The following is a 21,439-nucleotide window of genomic DNA, read 5'->3' on the forward strand; positions in this document are numbered from 1 at the left end:
ACGTGTTGCAGCCATAAAATTCTAAGTTAATGATTATTTGCTCAAAGCAATAACGTTTATTAGTTTGAACATTAAATATCTTTTCTTTGTACTGTATTCAATTAAATATAGGTTGAACATGATTTGCAAATCATTGTATTCTGTTTTTATTTATGTTTAACACAACGTCCCAACTCCATTGGAATTGGGGTTATACAACCGATTTTGTATTGATTATGGAATTTACTACCCATACTGTCATATCTCTTGTCTTTACGAACGGGTATCTGGTAGCATCGATTTATCGTTCCCATCACTACTCATGATATTATTAAACACATGGTTGGCACTGGGTCATGAAACCTCTTAGCCAGTGTGGCTAAACAGTATAAAAATCTCCAAGCCACACTTGTGTGTCGTCAATGGGAAGCCGATAAGCTTTAAAGATGTGGGTCCAATTAAAACTACCTCGTCATCAATCAGGACGATATAGGAAAATTCTTTTAATTGGGAATTTTTTTTTTTTTTTTCAAAAACAAATATTGTGATTGTGATTTAGCATGGAATTTTTCAGGAGGAAGTTTGTTATATTTGGTATTATTCACTAAACACAAGAAATTCATTATTATTATAGTGTGACCAATACAACATAGGATATAGCCCACAAATAAACAACTCTTTCCTTTAGGACAGGCCGAAATGATGATGATGAATTGCAACAAAAAAAACCTTCAATCACTGTAGAATATTGACATACTGATTTAACTTCATGCCATGTAAAAATATAATACTGTACAATGATGCTCATCAGTAGCAGTAGCACTGCTGTCAGTGTCAGCCGAGTATCGAGATAAAGTCTAGAGTGGAACGAGTGACAATTTTCATCACCAAGATGTGAGTATAAAAGCGGTTGAAAATGTAAACTATATCAAAGGTTGAATAATGTTCTTATCAGTTACAGTAAAAATGCAGAGCCCACCCCATGGTGGAGAGCAACAGGATGATGGGCACTGGATCACCCAGCCGGGACCATCTGGAGCTCAGTACGCTCAACCCGACCGCTGCAATGGTGAGGGCATAAGAGATTTGGTTTTCTATCATTGTCCCAGTGACCGTGATTTGGGCACACACATATCTGACCTATCTGCTGCTCTTAATTTCATGCCCAAATCACAAAAGGAATTATAATCATTGGTATCATTTTACAATAACGTTACCCTTGTTCAGGGTCTGTTAATTGTCCATCCATGCATCCATTTTCTGTACCGCTTATCCTCACTAGGGTCGCGGGCGTCCTGGAGCCTATCCCAGCTATCTTAGGACGAGAGGCAGGGTACATCCTGAACTGGTCCCCAGACAATCCCAGCGCACACAAACAACCATTCGCACTCACATTCACATCTACGGGCAATTTCAAAGTCTTCAATCAACCTAGCACGCATGTTTTTGGGATGTGGGAGGAAACCGGAGTACCCGGAGAAAACCCACACAAGCATGTGGAAAACATGCAAACTCCACACAGGGGGGGCCGGGAATTTTTACAACCAAACATTTAGTAGGTTAACCAAACATTTAGTAGGCTAGCTTTAGCTGTCAGATAATTATACCAGATTTCAAAAGCAGGACAAAGTGGTCTAAATTATACATAAGAGGAGGGGAGTGGGGGTGACTATGTTTGCTGTGTGCAAACACCTGACTAGCTAGCTACGTACGGCCCTGGGTCCAGCCAGCACCGCTACCGCTCGGCATGAAAAGTAAGATTAGCGGCTCGTTCATTGATGTAGAAGGCGGCTAGCTAGCGAGAACTAATGTGAACAACGTACGTCATGGCAATAAATGCGTGCGCTTCAATTCTGCACCAAGCGGCATCGGGGTTTGTCTTCACCGATGTGCTGCTCCCCACAGCTCAGGAGTGTACGTGTGCAGTTTGGAGTCAGTTTCATTTATTCAGTTAACGTGGCTGGCTAACATTAGCTAATGTGTACATTTACAGATACACTTCCATAATAACGCGCATACCCGTGACTCGTCCATATTATTTGAAAACTACAATATCGCTGCGTGAGCAGAGATATATGAAGGTCACGCCACACTGCACACGCATCAGTCGCCCACAGCTGAGAAAGCCCGCCAGCCTGACTGCTTAGCCAGCAGCGGCTGGACGGCAGATTGAAGCATTTTACGAACTGGGGGAAGAAATTAAACCATTAACATCGCTCACACATGGCAGAATGAGCTCGGGGGTTTAAGTTTTGACGCAGGCGATTTTGATTCGCCAAGCATGGCAAACGTGGGCGATATTCCCTTCGTCACATGCTGTTTTAATTAGCCACTGGCGAGGTGGCAAATAGGCAGCGCGAACCCTGAAACACAAAAACACAATTTCATTGACAAAGTTTTATTTTTCCATTTAAAATGTATTTGTTTATCGCTGCTGTCTCATTTCATGACGTCTCTTCGGGTTTAGGGCGCCAAGACGTTTGCTGTTAACTCTCAGCGCCTGTCAGCCTATTATCTTAAAGTTAGCGATTACGTCATGTCGTAATAATTTCGTTCAAATTCTACTCAACTTTATTTATATACACACCGGTTTAAGAACAATCTCAGCCGTAACAAAGTAAAACACGTAAAACATAAAACATAAGACATGAATTGAAATAATAGTTTTACAATCATAAAATAACTAAATAAAATGTTATTCTTGCAACATGCCTGCACATTCATTAAATTTAACAAAATGAACACACTAATAAGATACACCCAAGACTTCCTGCAAGAGATGAAATCATCACCCTGCATCATTTACAATAGACAATATAGCCATATTAATACCACTTAGTAGACTTAGTAGACTACAACATAATGATATCAAATGTAAGAGCTGCATCTCATCTCATCTCATATTCTGCCATTACAAAGAAAATAAGGTTACATTTTCATTGACAATGTCAAAGAGGAAATCTTTTTTATTGTAGTTGAGTGCATGTGGTTGGTGTGTCACAACAGAGGTTCTGCATGTTTTGGTGCATTTTTCTTTGGCGTGTTTTCACTGTGGTGATGTCGTGTGGTGGTGTGCAATCCGCACTGGTTTGATCCTGCGACGTCAGAGGCGTTTACCTTGTACTCTTGGATGATGCCGTTCTGCATGTCACTAGGTGGAGGCTCCCAGGAGACAATGATGCTGGAGATGTTGCTTTGCTTCACTGTTGCCACTGTAACAGCTCTTGGAGGGGCACTCGGCACTGAAAGGCAAGAGACAGCTTTAATATGAAATGAAACCATGAGCATACTGAGGCATACCGCTGCTTATCCTCACTAGGGTCGCGGGTGTGAAACAGAGTACTGTATAATTTTTATTCAGAAGTTTGGATCAACCAAGATACAGTAGGCCTGCAAGGGACTCCACTGCAAAATGTGAGATGGGGCTGAATACAAAAACATAAAACATGGGGATTATTAACTGAACCCAAATTGAGCCAGATAAAAAAAATAACTCTCGAATAAGACACATTTTTTAAGATTCATGATGTGTCATACAGCCTAATGACTTTAAAGCCTCCAGAGTGTAAGGGGAAAATACCTTTAAATCTTTTCATAAATGAAACCAATGTTCCCTGAAACCCTCTTTGTAGAACCTTTACCTTCTTCTGGGGTTCGAACCAGTATTGTGCGGCTGTCCTTCCCCTGAAATTCGTCAAAATAAGGCCGGATCTTTATCTCATACTCAGTTCCTTTGAGTAGGCTAGTAAGTACAGTGCTGCGCTCGGAGGGGGAGTTGATGTCTTGGAGGAGCCATGTTCCCCCACTGGGGCGGTAGAAGAGACGGTATCCCTGCACATACGGTGACTGACGATCAACCTAGAGGAGGAAACGAAACAGAGTAAAGGAGGACCTTCTCTGCAGTAAGCCAAAAAAAATCAAGACACTTACAGCCCAGGAGACTCGGACTGAGGATGTAGTCGGTCTGATGGGCTCTTGTAGTTTGACCGCCACCTCCCCCAGCTCTCTCTGCAACTGCCTGTGGTCCAGTCCCTGACCCGTCGGACTCACGTCTGAGCCAAACACATACAAATCGAGATTAAAGTTCGGTTCACTCCACAATCCTGGAGATAATTCATGTTGTGAGGCTACTGACCTTGTGTTCTGACAGGCTGTGAGATGGGGCTTGGGTCACTCAGGCCATAGGCATTGACAGCTCGTACAATAAACAAGTAGATGGTGTTGGAGAGAAGGCCAGTGATTGTGTGTGTTTCCATCTTCACCATGTCAGCTACAGTTTGCCAAGTGCTGCCGGCGGACTGGCTGTAATAGATGATGACAAAACAAATTATGTTTCTAATGTTTCACTGCACGCAGGGATTAATGTGCCACCCAACTTGTGCTTTGCATGAGATTTGCCACAACTGATGCCGTAGGATGTATTGCAATCGCATTCATATTCAAATATCTACAAAGACAAATCATTGCTCAAGACTTGCACAGTGTGTGATGTAACATCCCACTAGAGGCTTGGAAATAAAAAAAAAAAATTCCATTACTGAAGTCACAAACAGGAAAGAGAAACACACTGCCTGTGCGCATGTTTTGCAATGTTAATTTGCTGACCCATTAATCGAAGAATGGGAGGATCTCTGGGTAACAGCTATTTTTGGCTCCCCCTTGTTCGTAATATCTGCTGTGAGTAAAGCTGCTCACTTCTGAGAAGTTCCTGCATCCAAGAGATTCTACATATGATACAATTTGCCATCCTGATGAATGAGGCTTGAAAGGACACACTGCTGCTTAAGAGGAAAGTTATTATTGTTATTGGCCTTGCGGTACTACACTAGATTCATCCATCCATTTTCTTTACCGCTTATTCTCACTAGGGTCGCGGGGCGCTGGAGCCTATCCCAGCTATCTTCGGGTGGGAGGCGGGGTGCATGCTGAACCGGTCGCCAGCCAATCGCAGGGCACATAGTAACAAACAACCATTCGCATTCACATTCACACCTACGGGCAATTTAGAGTCTCCCAACAACCAAGTCTGCGACGCATGTTTTTGGGATGTGGGAGGAAACGGGAGTGCCTGGAGAAAACCCACCCAAGCACGGGGAGAATATGCAAACTCCACACAGGCGGGGCCGGCACCTAAACCCCGGTCCCCAGAACTGTGAGGCAGATGTCCCAACCAGTCGTCCACCGTGACGGCCACTAGATTCATGATAGAACATAATTCCTTCTTCCACTTATCTCTCCGTTTCTCAGTGAATTTATTATTACCTTGGCACAGCTGAACATTCTAAAAGGTCTTGCCAACCATTTGTTTGACACTTTCAGATGTGTCCCTCAAGGTCACTGTGATTCTTTGTGTTACAGTGCCAGGCTGTGCAATAAGAGGAAAAAGGGAACATGACTCATCAATACTCAGATTATGTCAATCCGGATGACTTCTGAGATTCTCACAGAAGGTTAAAACTCACAGCCAAGGCTGTGACTCCCTCAAAAATGAGACATTAGGAGAACTGTTTATTCACATATTTACACTCAAAACTTTGTCCTCCCCTTCCTCTTCCCAACAAACCTTCACACAGATGAAAAAGAAATGTCAGAACTAAAATTCAAATGGTTACACAATAACACTGTTGTTACTCCTCCTACTGTTGCTGCTGCCATGGGTGACAGCTGATATCTGGTTGGGATTATGCCCAGAGAGTGACTTCCTCCATTTATAAAAACGGAACGGTACTGTTCCACTTAACACGGCCTTCTTCATTTTTATCAGATATCACCAATCCTGATCGACTAAATCATTTTCCTCCACACCATGTCTAAGAGTATAGCAAGTGCATGTCAGCCTCTGCTGGTTCGGCCAGTGGAGCGTACCTTGTGGGTTCTCTTGTTAGCACAATTATTTCATATTTAAGTCCATCAACTCCATCATGTGATGCAAAACCCACACCAGCTAAAGCAGAAATTATGACGGGATTTATCTCGAGTTTGGTCGGTCAGAGGCTGTGTATCTGAGGGAGGTGACCACCTCACACGACTTAGCCTTCTGTGACGCGAAAAGTGGTGCGTAAGACTTGTGATCCATTTGTTGTGTGTGACAAAACTGTAATATAACCTAATTCAAATATTATTCACAACAACCTTAATTACTGACACTGTTATGCTGTTTGTACCAATCCTTTGAATACAAACAACTGAAACAACACTGTTGGATTTCTGCAACGATGAACAAGCGTTACATTGTAATTCATACATCGCTTTCATTTTGGTCAGGTAAAAGACAAGAAAAGTCAACCAGTTTACACGAACAGTGTGAAATGTCATCTTTGGTCAAGCTGCAGTATGCCTCCCTCTGCTATGCTGTCATCACTGGGGTGGGGGTTCAACAACGAAGAGTGGCTATTTGGTACTTGCTAACTGGTACAAGCCGAGTTGTAAAATGATAACTTTACAACTCTGTATATGTTCATTTCATTTTTACACAAAGGAGATCTGCCTTAACTTATGTGGTTAAAAAAAAATCTAAATCAGAGGAGAAAAAAAAAAATATGCTGAATGTGGCAAGAGTGTTTCAACACCGGTGGTGGGCGGTCAGAGTCAGCAAGGCCTCTGTTGGTCTCAACTCTGTTCGATGTACTGATGTACATCTACAACCTAAATTTTAATATGTACAAGTTGAAATTGCATTAATTTATTTCCAACAGTCTATTATTGTCTTCTTTTCATAAAATGTCTCTTCAAGTGAGTAAATATGGATGTTTGATTATTTTCTCCCATCAGATTTCAGCCTTTATGTCCTGCCATGTCCATCTAATCTGCCCAGGACTTTCAGAATCAATAGTGTTGGCCAATGTATTTTCAATTACATTAACATTAACATTAACATTAACAATGGGCTGTTTGCTGAATCAATCAAGATTTCAATTAATCCTCACAGGACAAGCTGGGGCCCGTGAGCTGTCTTTCAGTGACATCAGCATTTTTCTCTTCTGTGATTGGCTGGTCAGAGCAAAACTTGTCGCAGCCAACTTCATCGAGTAAAACACATTTGTAGCAATCTGCACACATTAATAATTTGCATCTCTGGTGAGTATAATGTTTTTTTCTAATGATTTTGCCCTGTTATTAGATACATATTGACTGTGAACTGCTTGAGACATGTGCATGGCATGGTTGCTAGCTGTTATATTGCGTATATATATTGATGGTTTCTATAATTATGACGTGATAGTGGTGGTATTCAGAGGTGGATTAGGTCCCCACTGAAGGCCCAGTTACTGGTTTAGTCTACATGGCACACCACAATTTGACAAAATACCTTTGCCATTTTACTACAAAGGTAATAACATAATTATTTTATGCTGATCAAAGGTAAAGACTGGTCTGATAAGAGTGTGTTCAATAGTTGTGATGGTTTACCGTAATTTCTTCTTCTTGTATAATGTGCACCCATGCACCCCCAAAGTTGACCTCAAAATTGTGGAAAAACCCTTCGACCTATGTATAATGCATTTTTACAATGCATGATTTTGCTTCTACCCATGAAAACATGAAGTACAGTGGCCCCTTAAATTGTTCAGTCTTTTTTATATTGTAGCCATTTGCTAAAACCATTTAAGTTCATTTATTTTCACATTAATGTACACACAGCACCCCATATTGACAGAAAAAAAATGGAATTGTTGAAATTTTTGCAGATTTATTAAAAAAGAAAAACTGAAATATCACACAGCCATAAGTATTCAGACCCTTTGCTCAGTATTTAGTTGAAGCACCCTTTTGAGCTAATATAGCCATGAGTCTGTTTTTCACACCTGGATTTGGGGATCCTCTGCCATTCCTCCTTGCAGATCCTCTCCAGTTCTGTCAGGTTGGATGGTGAACATTGGTGGACAGGAATTTTCAGGTCTCTACAGAGATGCTCAATTGGGTTTAAGTCAGGGCTCTGGCTGGGCCATTCAAGAACAGTCTCGGAGTTGTTCTGAAGCCACTCCTTCGTTCTTTTAAATTTTGGGGTGCTTAGGGTCATTGTCTTGTTGGAAGGTGAACATTTGGCTCCGTCTGAGGTCCTGAGCACTCTGGAGAAGGTTTTCGTCCAGGATATCCCTGGACTTGGCTGCATTCATCTTTCCTTCGATTGCAACCAGTCGTCCTGTCCCTGCAGCAAAAAACACCCTCATAGCATGATGCTGCCACCACCATGATTCACTGTTGGGACTGTATTGGACAGGTGATGAGCAGTGCTTGCTTTTCTCCACACATGCCACTTAGAATTAAGGCCAACAATTCCTATCTTGGTCTCATCAGACCAGAGAATCTTATTTCTCACCATCTTGGAGTCCTTCAGGTGTTTTTTAGCAAACTCCATGCGGGCTGTCATGTGTCTTGCACTGAGGAGAGGCTTCCGTCAGGCCACTCTGCCATAAAGCCCCGAATGGTGGAGGGCTGCAGTGATGCTTGACTTTGTACAACTTTCGCCCATCTCCCGACTGCATCTCTGGAGCTCAGCCACAGTGATCTTTGGGTTCTTCTTTGCCTCTCTCACCAAGGCTCTTCACCCCCGATTTCTCAGTTTGGCCGGACGGCCAGCAATAGGAAGGGTTCTGATTGTCCAAAACGTTTTCTGTTTCAGGATTATGGAGGCCAATGTGTTCTTAGGAACATCAAGTGAAGCAGAAATTTTTTTGTAACCTTGGCCAGATCTGTGCCTTGCCGCAATTCTGACTCTGAGCTCTTCAAGCAGTTCCTTTGACCTCATGATTCTCAATTGCTCTGACATGCACTGTGAGCTGTAAGGTCTTATATAGACAGGTGTGTGGCTTTCCTAATCAAGTCCAATCAGGATAATCAAACACAGTTGGACTCCAATGAAGGTGTAGAACCATCTTGAGGATGATCAGGAGAAATGGACAGCACCCGAGTTAAATATATGAGTGTCACAGCAAAGGGTCTGAATACTTATGCCTGTGTGACATTTCAGTTTTTCTGTTTTAATAAATCCGCAAAAATTTCAACAATTCTGTTTTTTTTCTGTCAATATGGGGTGCTGTGTGTACATTAATGAGGAAAAAAAATAAGTAAATGATTTTAACAAATGGCTGCAATATAACAAAGAAGGGGGTCTGAAAACTTTCCTTACCCACTGTATTATCTGTATTTTTTTTTTTTTTTTTAAAATAATTATTCTGAAGTTAAGCAATTTATTGGAACACGTAATGATTTATTTTTATTTACGTGCTCTTATTTTGAAATTCACAGCCCTACTTTTATTTAGTAAATGAGAAAACAGACAGTTGTGCTCATATGTTTAATTACCCAGGCAGAATTTGTATGATGGATAAAATTCTTTAAAAAAAAAAAAACAAAAACAACATGAAGGGCCAGGCGAAACACATATCATTTTATTTTAATGGGATTCAAATTAAACTGTCAAGCATTTCAGAAAAGCATTATCATTGAACAAAACATAACCATAAAGAAATTAATGATGGTTGTTGTTCAATCAACAGTCACATTTAAAAAACAATATTTCACAAATTCTGCCAGGGTATGTAAACTTATGGGCACAACTGTCTATATGTGCAGTTATACGTACCCCTGTCATCCAGCCATCCATTTTTTATACCGCTTATCCTCACTAGGGTCGCAGGTGTGCTGGAGCCTATCGCTGGGAAAATGTTACTTCAAATGTTCTGTTGAGTTAATAAGGTTTTATTTTGGCAACATGTGAACACAGAACAACTTATTACTATTTCCTCTATTCCTCCTTCCTTTTGTGTGACTTATGGATCTACAGCCACTAAGAACGCACTGTTTGGTTCCCATATTAAGTAAATTAACAATGAGATTTTTCTCAGGGAGGTAGGCATTGAGTTATGGCCCAAACGACAGCTAATAATGTTAACTTTAGAAGTGTGTCTCCATTCATAGGGGGCTGATGGACAATAAACAGAATAGAAACAACGCTGATGCTTAGAGGAGGATGTGTTTGATGTAGGAGGTTCCACTGCAATGATAGTGTGTAATGATGGGTCAGCTGCTAAATGTATCATAAGTAAAGACAATAACATATTGTTGTCAGTTCAAGGAAGGCAATAGCTGCTGCTACAAGGGCAATATACTTCCTGTGTTCATATAGTCGGCAATGTTCTTGTGAATTAAGGAAGGACTTAAGAACTAAGAATTAAGGTGTAAATTGCAACTGCTACATTTACAGTAACATAGAGGGGTGTCAAACCCATTATTTTTTGTCATGGGCTACCTTCTAGTTGAGGGCTACTATGACTTTGAAACCATATAAATATTTAAGCGCATCAACATACTCTTGCATATAAACAACAAACTGATGGATAACTAGTTGTGAAATCAGAAGTCAATGATAATAGTTTGTTCAACTATTGTTGAAGTTACGCTAAAAATGGGGTTGGTACATTTTTTTTTTGCAATATATCAATGTTATTATTCATTACATATGACAATTTGAAATTTGGTACAGATTTTAGCAAGAATTGTGGAAGTTGACGCACACGATTTGCTTTTGCGGACAACATAAAATGCTGTGGTGGGCCGGATCTGGACCCCAGGGCTTAAGTTTGATACCAGCGCTATAGCTGAATCAGTGAGAAAAAAGTTCCCAGGAAAATGTTTTCTCACTTGGTATTAGCTGTTATACATAATACGTAAATTAAAAGCAATGAAATCATAATCAGATGTAATTCATAAAAGTCACCTGAAGGCCTCAATGATGTAGGAGGTAACTGCAGCTCCTCCTTCATGAGCATTGGGTTGCCAGGTCAGAGAGACACTGTTCTTGGAGACATCTGTGACAATGGGTTTGTGTGGTGGACCTGGCAACTGGAATGGCTCAGTGGTCTGAGTGACTGACGGGTCTGCATTCTCTGTATGGCAAGAGGAGGTAGATAAATAAAAGCAGCGTGAAAAGGAAACATTTGAATGGAAGTGGCACTTCCATTATAACCTATATATTATGCCTCTAATCTATTTCCATTGCAGTTTCTACAGGCTGACATTAAATGTGACACACAGCACGGTTGTAGTGGTCAGCATGTCTGCCTTACAGTTGAGAGGCTTTGGGTTCTAATCGCAGTTGAATTTTCATGTTCTCCCCTTGAGTGAGTTTTCTCCAGGTACTCCGGCTTTCCCCCACATTCCAAAAACATGCATGTTAGGTTTATTGAAAACTCTAAATTGCCCAGTAGTTGAATGGTCACCAGTTCAACCTCTCTCCTATCAACAGCTGGGACAGGATCCAGCTCAAGGACGACTCTAATGGGGACAAGCCATACATAAAATGGCTTAATGTGACACTTCACAACGTTGCTACATTCACAACAAAACATAACACTTCACTAATTATCTTCATGATAGCAGACTGTTAAGGTAAGATTAGGTAGGTAGTTGGTAATACACAAATTAAACAGTCTTGTAACATAACGGAGTACAAATACTACATAAAGTGTTACAAATAGTTCTGCTTGTCCAGAGGGAGGCACACAATTCTCCTAACAAAACTAACATGCACTGTTTTTGGTAATGTTTGAGGAAGCTGAAGGACCTAGAGAAAAACTCCGAGAGCACGGGGAGGCCTGGATTGAACCCACAACCTCAGAACTGCGAGGCAGCCATGCCACCTGAAGTAAACTAAATAAACATGAAATTAAAATGATTAAAAACTCAATCAAAATTTAACTGCTCACTGTTTTAAAACACTTTTACTTCAACCACTTAAGTACATTTAATATCAGGAAATTACTTTTGATACTTAAGTACAGCTAATATCAGATACAGTACTTTAACTTACGAAAGTCGTATTCTACAAGGTGCTACCAAAATTATTTCCTGTTAAGGTACTTTTAAGTATCATCTTCAGGTACTTTCTCCAAGAATAGTAATAATAATGATTAGTTATGTTGTTTGAACTTGATATGTAGTTACAAATACTGTATAAATGTAAACAAAATATAAATGTCAGACCCTCACAAAGCAATGAAAGACAAACATTCAGACTGTGATTATACATCAAAAAGTGGTAATTGCTAAACGTTTTAACTGTAAATGATAATATGATCATTACTGCAAGAGCTTTTGGTTTTCTTCAAACACAGTTTCGGAAATATTGACCTTTTCGCAAAAAAAGGTAATTGGCGAGAATGATCAAATAATCAAATAATTCTTATAATGGTTGGTTTTTGAGAAGTGTGTTTATGCAAATAGTTTTGTTTTTTTACATTAGCTTTGGTATTAATAAGCAACAGATGGTTGAAGATCTAACATCTTTTATAGTATTAAACTCAATGATTTATCATCTCAGTCCAGCACTACATGAAGATCACATTTGCATACATTTAAAGCATGCAGAGACAATCTACCTTTGACAGTGAGCACTCCACTCCAGCTGGTCTCACCGCTGGAGCTGGAAGCCAGGCAGGTGTAAACGCCAGAGTCGGTTTCCTAGCAACAGAAATAAATAAATAAATAAAAGATGCGTGTGTCATTAGTTTAGCGTGTGTGAGTAAGAGTCTGCGCTTCAGTGTTAATGTAGTCATTACCAGTGATGTGACAAAATGACATATCTTTCAAAACCAGAAAGCATTCAGCGCTCAGATGGTGGAGCGAAAAGGGAGCTGGCAGAACATTGAGCCCTAATTAACAGCCAACCAGGTGACTCCACTTTCAGTGAGACTTATTTGAAAACTTGAAGGCAGAAGCCATGCATGACTGTTTGATTGAAACAGATACAGATGCATGGACAAATAGCTTCAAATTAGTAGCACAAAATAAAGCAAAGACAACTGTCTTTCTTGATTCTAAATTCTTGTCAAGTGCATGTCAATACTCATTACGTATAGTTCAAAAACTTCTTTTACTGTTTTTGTTACTGTTTTACATTTTGTCATTAATGTTTAGTTAAGTTATATTCTCAGTGGAGCTACAGTATTTGAAGTCAAGGCTTAAATCAAACTTCTGGCTTTTATGCTCCTCATCTAATCCCTAGATGCCAGAGCAGGAGATTTAAAGGAAGGATCAAAGAGAGAATATTAATGACCATTTAAAGCTTGAGAAATTTCTGAAGGACCTGTCTTTAAACCCAACAGCTACTTAGTATTCAGGACAGGAAAAATGCAAATAAAATTAGGACGTGTGCGATAAATCTACCTGTCGGTGCCCACATGCGCTATGCTACAGTTTTTAGGGGCAACAGAATATATCAGATCGTAAAACTGCTTACAAGCCAAGATATTAGGTCTTACACAGACTCCCATGTGAATAACAACAAGTTCATTTGCCTTTAGTTAAAAACTGTCATAATGAAGCAACCATAAATTTGGCTGCATATTTGTTCATATCAGTTTGCTGACAAAAGAACCACAGAAGACCATTGGCACCAGAAGAGATGCTGGGCTAAAAAGCCTCTATAAAACATCTAGGGTCACATCAAACTGAGCAGCCGCAAGTAACGGATGTCTAAATGGCTTCCACAGTTGCTTAGTGATAACTCTTCAAGACTGGTAATGCCAGGCACAACCTTACAATTGTTGACCGGTTACCCTGGTGTGTGCATTTCCATGATTCATCTATTTAAATAAAAGTTTAGTTTGGTTCCACAGAGCTAGTTGAAATAATAACTTGACCTGTGGGGGCTACCACCGCCAATATCAAGAGAAATGGAAAGTCTCGCTAATGTCAACTTCCGTTTTCTGCTCATTTTAATCCATAGCAATACAACCGTCTGGACCCACTCTCACTTTCATTGCTGCTATCGGCCACCAAAACAACAAATATTTTTTAACTTCCTTTGCTGCTTGCTTGACTCATCTCTCTTTTATTATCTCCAAACATTATACTAGCAACGTGACAAGTGGCTGCCATTTTGGGAGAACTTTAGCACTACAAAGGCCTCTAAAGGCTTCCATAACAAATGAATCAATGAAAAAGCAATTGATGACAAAAGTACATCACCTATTCAACTGCCCACACTTCTCTTCTCAAAAATGTTATATTCGCGCGATTTAAGTCAGGTTTTTAGGGCAAGTGACGAAGTTAAAACATGACGTAATTTTTAGGGGGTCAACTCGGAGAACACTGAGGAATTTCTGCCTGTTCGAGCTTTTTTTGCTGAAACTTGTCAGCTAATCGAAGAAGAAGGCTTACATTATTACAGCATTGTCAAACTAATTTTTAGTTACGGTTTCCCTCAGAGGGCCATTATGACACACAGTTATGACTGTGTTATGACTGTGGCCTCGTCATATAAATACATATATTAAAAAAACAGATTTTCAAATCTATAGTTTTATCAACTATTCTTGTTACTTTATTACAGTAAAAAGGGTTTTGGAGACAAAAAGAAATGCCTGCAATATCAACATTATTATTCATTACATATGAACATTTGAAATCCTGGTACTGATTTCAGCAATAATCATGGAAGTTGACATATCTGATTTGCTTTCATGGGCCACAAAATAATGTGGTGGGGCAGATGTGGCCCTGGACCTTGAGTTTGACACCTGGGCATTAGTAGCATACGAATGGGAATGATCGAGTGTGGCTATGGCCATCGGTGCGAGGACCGCAAAGTTATCGGAAAATAGATAATTTCCCAGTGAGTATTGAGATTAATGTAACAGTTTAATATATTCCTTAAAACCCCATAGCAAATGTTAATATAAAAAAAGTCATGCACTATTATATTTTTCTGCAGTAATTGAACTAAACGGGTGAAACCACTCGCCGTTGTGACTTGTGACATATACGTGTTCACCTGTACATTCACTTGATATGCTTGCCTCCTCGGGGCAATTCAGTTTCTTGTTTGCCTCTCCCAATAAAGAACGAAATGCTCTTTTAAATAACATACGTGGTCGCATTCATCTCCTCCTCTTTGTCCCTAATAAAGTGGCCCATTCACCCACGAATGCTAAGTCCCCGCAAAAGAAGGAAAAAAAAGAGAGAATGTTGTGCTGAAGTAGTTTGCTTTTGGTGGCAAAATGTCAACGATTCTGTAGTCTTACACTTTTGACCGAGGAATGATCATGAACTCAGCTAAACTACAAAGCTATCGGTCCACATTGAATGCATGCACAGTATATGGATGAAGTTGCTACTACTCACATCGTTCAGCGAGATCGTGTGTCTTGAGTAATCTTTTGAAGAATGCACTCATTGTGCATGGGGATCTACTCAAGATGACATTTAAATAGTCACAGTTTTTGCATGATAATTTCCTTAATGGAACAAAATATTTGCGACCACTTATAATGACTATGTCCCAAGATATTTCTGTCAAGGTTTCAATAATACTTTCAGCAATATTTTCCAAAAATTCAATTTACATTTTTATTGCTGCCGGTATGGTGGACGACTGGTTAGTACATCTACCTCACAGTTCTGGGGACCGGGGTTCAAATCCCGGCACCGCCTGTGTGGAGTTTGGAGTTAGCATGTTCTGAGGATAAGCGGTAAAGGACATTGATTGGATGGATGGATGGATTTTCATTGCTACGCAGATGACACCCAGCTCTACCTCTACACCAAACCCACAACATTCTTCCACTGCCTCTCTGAACTCTGAAGGCACCATCAATGCTGAAAGGTACATACAGGTTTTGAAGCAACATACAGTATGCTGCCATCCAAGCAACATCTTTTTTAGGAATGCCCCTCCTTATTTCAGCAAGACAACGCCAAGCCACATTCTGCACGTGTTACAACAGCATGGCTTTGTAGTAAAAGAGAGCAAGTACTAGACAGGCCAGCTAGCAGACCTGTCTCCCACTGAATATATGCAGCACACATGAAGCAAAATTAATAATAATATTATTATTATTAACAGGGCGGCACGGTGGCCGACTGGTTAGAGCGTCAGCCTCACAGTTCTGAGGACCCGGGTTCAATCCCCGGCCCCGCCTGTGTGGAGTTTGCATGTTCTCCCCGTGCCTGCGTGGGATTTCTCCGGGAACTCCGGTTTCCTCCCACATCCCAAAAACATGCATTAATTGGAGACTCTAAATTGCCCGTAGGCATGACTGTGGGTGAGAATGGTTGTTTGTTTCTATGTGCCCTGCGATTGGCTGGCAACCAGTTCAGGGTGTACCCCGCCTCCTGCCCGATGACAGCTGGGATAGGCTCCAGCACGCCCGCGACCCTAGTGAGGAGAAGCGGCTCAGAAAATGGATGGATGGATGGATATTATTAACAGCTGTACTATTGTGTGAGGGTGTGCAATGGTTCGGTAACATGGAATTTTAATTTGATTGCATCTGTTTTGCTTCTCATTTACAGTATAATGTGAGCATTTCTTATCTTCCAATTGAAAATCTTATTCCTCGTGCATCGGGAGTGAGAAAAAAATATAAAAATCATGATTAATGCCTTGCTGTGATCTGAGTACATGTTTGACCATTCTCCTCTCTGATCTCTGTAGGCTGGTTCATCGATAACACTGACAGACGCATTAGTCAAGCCTTAAGGGGGTTGCAAGTGCGCCTTGCAGGACAGGGAAGAGGTCTCTCAAACAACATCCCTCTTTGTTCTTCCTCACTTTCTACAAGCCTTGACCTTGGGGCGACACATGGGCAGGTTAATGGTGCATCTGTCTGAGGGCATACAATGCACGTCCCCAGATGGTGGCGTCTGATCTGTGGATGGAGAATTGGCACGGGTGGTAGCTGGAGTAAACTACCTCAACACCTTTTAATCAAAGTCAGCTGCTCGGGTCCTGCATGAAACAAATTGCTGAAAAATGGATGTGCTAAGAGGAAGAGAGGAGACTAAAATGGAGGAAGGCCAGAGAGATAACTACAAGCTGAATAGAGTCTTAATACTGTACAACCCCAATTCCAATGAAGTTTGGATGTTGTGTTAAACAAATAAAAACAGAATACATCCATCCATCCATTTTCTGAGCTGCTTCTCCTCACTAGGGTTGCGGGCGTGCTGGAGCCTATCCTAGCTATCTTCGGGCGGGGTGCACCGTGAACTGGTTGCCAGCCAATCGCAGGGCACATAGAAACAAACAACCATTTGCACTCACATTCACACCTAGGGGCAATTTAGAGTCCTCAATTAACCTACCATGCATGTGTTTGGGATGTGGGAGGAAACCGGAGTGCCCGGAGAAAACCCACACAGGCACGGGGAGAACATGCAAACTCCACACAGGCGGGGCCGGGAATTGAACCCCGGTCCTCAGAACTGTGAGGCAGATGCTCTAATCAGTCGTTCACCGTGCCGCCAAAACAGAATACAATGATTTGCAAATCATGTTCGACCTATATTTAATTGAATACACTACAAAGACAAGATATTTAATGTTCAAACTGATAAACTGTTTTTAGCAAATATTCATTAACCTAGAATTTTATGGCTGCAACACGTTCCAAAAAAGCTGGGACAGGATCATCTTTACCACTGTGTTATATCACCTTTTCTTTTAACAACAGTCAATAAACGTTTGGGAACTGAGGACACTAATTGTTAAAACTTTGTAGGTGGAATTCTTTCCCATTCTTGCTTGATGTACATCTTCAGCTGTTCAACAGTCCGGTGTCTTCGTTGTAGTATTTTATGCGTCATAATTCGCCACACATTTTTAATGGGAGACAAGTCTGGACTGCAGGTAGGCCATTCTAGTACCCGCACTCTTTTACTACAAAGCCACGCTGTTGTAACAAGTGCCGAATGTGGTTTGGCATTGTCTTGCTAAAATAAACAGGTGCATCCATGAAAAAGATGTTGCTTGGATGGCAGCATATGTTTCTCCAAAACCTGTATGTACCTTTCAGCATTAATACCCATGCCATTGGCACTGACACAGCCCCATACCATCACAGATGCTGGCTTTTGAATTTTGCGTCCATAACAGTCAGGATGGTTCTTTTCCTCTTTGGCCCAAAGGACACGAACTCCACAATTTCCAAAAACAATTTGAAATGTAGACTCGTCGGACCACAAAACACTTTTCCACATTGCATCAGTCCATCTTAGATGAGTTCGGGCCCAGAGAAGCCGGTGGCGTTTCTGTGTGTTGTTGATAAATGGCTTTTGCTTTGCATAGTAGAGTTTCAAGTTGCACTTACGAATGTAGCGCCGAACTGTATTTACTGAAATTGGTTTTGTGAAGTGTTCCTGAGCCCATGTGGTGATATCCTGAGGGATCGAAGGTCACGGGCATTCAATGTTGGTTTTCGGCCTTGCCGCTTACATGCAGTGATTTCTCCAGATTCTCTGAACCTTTAGATGATATTATGGACCGCAGATGATGAAATCCCTAAATTCCTTGCAATTGTACATTGAGGAACATTGTCCTGAAACTGTTCGACTATTTTTTCAGGCACTTGTTCACAAAGAGGTTAACCTCACCCCATCTTTGCTTGTCAATGAATGAGCAATTCAGGGAAGGTCCTTTTATACCCAATCATGGCACCCACCTGTTCCCAATTAGCCTGTTCACCTGTGGGATGTTCCAAACAGGTGTTTGATGAGCATTCCTCAACTTTCTTAGTCTTTTTTGCCACCAGTCCCAGCTTTTTTGGAATGTGTTGCAGACATAAAATTTGAAGTTAATAATTATTTGCTAAAAACAATAAAGTTTGCCAGTTTGAACATTAAATATCTTGTCTTTGTAGTGTATTCAATTAAATATAGGTTGAACATGATTTGCAAATCATTGTATTCTGTTTTATGTTTAACACAACATCCCAACTTCATTGGAATTGGGGTTGTATATACAGTGCTGAAGAAATATTTGTTTTAGCACGTTTTATGTTTCTATAATGGTTACAGTAATACAGCAGTCTGTAGAAGGTCTTTAACCAAAATGGTGTTGACTGATTTTTAATGTTGCAAAATAATTATTATTGGTATACAAACATTTCAAATACTTGGACTGTTTTTACAAGAACACTGAAAAAAATGGTAAATAATTAGTCAATATATTTTTTTTAATAAGATGTCAAATTTCAGTTATTTATGTGTAGTCTTAAACAGACAATGTTGATGTCACATGTGCCGACCAAGATCCCGCTAAATTCTGGTGCAAATGCAAATACAAATTAAAACCATGATGAGATTTTGTGGGGTTCATTCATGTCCTAGTAATCTGTTTATTAATTAATTATTAATTTGTGTTTAATGCTATGGTATAAAATAAAGCCAAAAGGACATGATATTTTTTTATTAAAATTGTTGCAGTGCTTCCAAACGATGGGACACACATGCTTTTTTATTAAGAGACAATAATTTCTCCCTGTATTGGCTTGGATATATGCACCTCGGTCTTTCCCATTACTGAAGGGGATTATCAATTATTTTCAAAATGCCATTTTAACCTCTTACTACACTCACAATAAACCATTTTGCCAATGTTTGTTCTAAATTAAACTAGTTTATTTACTGATAAGGTAAAAAAAAAAAAACATTTACAAATTGAGGTCAATAACTCCAAAACTCAATTGGAGAACAACAAAAACTTGGAACTGGAATGAAAGCAGGCTTCAAACATCATCGGTGATGCCACTTGCTGCTACATAATTTACTTCCTGGATTTCTTGAGACAATTTATCCCATCACTGGGTAAAACCCACATAACGACTATTGCTACTATGGGGGAATAATAAATAATTCTTCACAGCGATTTACAAAATACCGCTGGGCATGATCGAAGGTCAACTCCCTCTGGCGCTACAATATTCATCACAACGTTCAAGCCCCATCTAGACAACAACAAAATGATTATTGGTCGCCTATTGTTTGGTCAGGCAGGTGTGTTGCATTAAGGGATTTGTAGTTTGCGTGTCATCAGTGCTTCACATCGTGCTATTAAACACATTGTGACGTGATATGGAAATGAAGGAGAAGGCGTTTCCCAGCATGGTTTGCTGGAGTTACAATGATTATGTTTGACTGCATTATCATGCCTCTTTCAATTTTTTTGCACAGGCATGGTGTAATATTTAAAATGGTGTCGTTTCTAGTCACGTGCAATTAAATTATTGCTACTTTTGGTGGCGGTGTATCTGGCAACTTGAGTTATAATGCTAGTGCTATTAATGACATTCTGGTCCATTGCCATATTAAGAAAGCACTTGCATGTTAGCGCCACATGTAAATTAAGTAAATATCAATGAAAATTGCAAAGACACCTTATGTCAACAGTCTTGTGTGCTTACTATATGAGCAAGTCTCATGATAATTTATCGGTTATATGTCATTGCGGGCTTGGCCAGATGTGTTCCGTCGGCCAGAAGATTGACAAAGGATTTCGTGGAACAGCAGCAAAAACCTCCATTTAACCTCTACACATTAAAATTTCATTCCAGGATGGCTTGGAACCTGTGAGGGACATCGGCAATATGACTGCCTGGCAAAGATTCCAGGGTAATGGCATCTCAGTGCCAGCATTTGAGGAACAAACACACCATCTGTTCCCAGACCAGGACCCAGATGAGAATGACTTATTTAGATGTATTATTTCAGGATTAAATGTGCTTGCTTCATGGTAAATGTATTTAGCAGTTAATGCTTAATGTTTTAAACATGTTTCGGTCTCTCAATTTAAGCCTTACAGTTAAAACATGTTAAAGTTAAAGCAATATTTGTCACTTCATCTTTTTAACGTTTGATTAATGGTTTTCGTCATTTGTGTCCCACCTGGTCTCTTACATTACTGAATCTAAGCAGATAAGCTAAATAACAATGTCTGAATTTCACAACAATGATTACACTGATGTACTCTTTAGGAAAGATCAGAGCTTTGTGAGAATGCACAACTTATTCAGTGTACTAGATTCTCCCTGAATGAGAATGAATAGCCCTGGTCTCTGAAGCACATTATCGATGTGGACAGTCATTCAGTACAATACGGCCGAGTTGACAATTGTAATTAAAAAATTTCTTGAGATAGCATAGTGAGCTACATACATTTTTTACGTGAAGCAACGCGTCCTCCCTCCATCCCTGTGCATACTCAACAATGCTTGCGTGGCACGTCATTGAACATATGGGCGAGTAAACAGTTTGTTTTAATGGTTTAGTGGTTAATATACTACAGTACATGTATTTGATAGTAACTCTAAATATAAATATATTAAAATGCTACTTTAACTACAACTTGTCCAGTTAATAATGGTTACAGTAACTAAGGAGGGGGGGGGGCGGGGGGGGGGGGGGGTGTAAGCGGCTGCCAACCAGCATCTGGAACGGATTGTGATCAACCTTAGAGGTTCCATTGTATACTGTAACATACTATTGACAGCTATGGGTGAGTTCTAAAGCACGGACACTAAAATGTTGTCTAAGAAATTAAGTCATTCACTTTGAATTCCACGAGATAAAATTGGGATTACATGCTTAGTAGGTTTCTGAATGCTTCCTCTATTTCTTCCACCCCTTATTTCCCCATGTTTCTACATCTCAATCTTTTGTTCAGGTCTCAAATGTTCTGATG

General features: G+C 40.2%; 1 protein-coding gene across 6 annotated transcripts in view; it reads right to left on the bottom strand.

The window, feature by feature from the left end:
- Positions 1 to 21,439, bottom strand: part of robo3 (roundabout, axon guidance receptor, homolog 3 (Drosophila)) — a 231,698-nt gene that overhangs the window by 27,040 nt on the left and 183,219 nt on the right. For all 6 annotated transcript variants that reach the window (XM_061702475.1, XM_061702473.1, XM_061702472.1 and 3 more), the window contains 6 exons: positions 12,360 to 12,441; positions 10,700 to 10,868; positions 4,115 to 4,281; positions 3,910 to 4,031; positions 3,621 to 3,837; positions 3,097 to 3,221 (listed from right to left, as the gene is read on the bottom strand). In XM_061702475.1, coding sequence (XP_061558459.1) covers positions 3,097 to 3,221; positions 3,621 to 3,837; positions 3,910 to 4,031; positions 4,115 to 4,281; positions 10,700 to 10,868; positions 12,360 to 12,441 — 882 coding nt within the window. The remainder of the gene's footprint in view (positions 1 to 3,096; positions 3,222 to 3,620; positions 3,838 to 3,909; positions 4,032 to 4,114; positions 4,282 to 10,699; positions 10,869 to 12,359; positions 12,442 to 21,439) is intronic.

Source organism: Phycodurus eques, chromosome 17, assembly GCF_024500275.1.
Source record: "Phycodurus eques isolate BA_2022a chromosome 17, UOR_Pequ_1.1, whole genome shotgun sequence".
Lineage (NCBI taxonomy): Eukaryota > Metazoa > Chordata > Actinopteri > Syngnathiformes > Syngnathidae > Phycodurus > Phycodurus eques.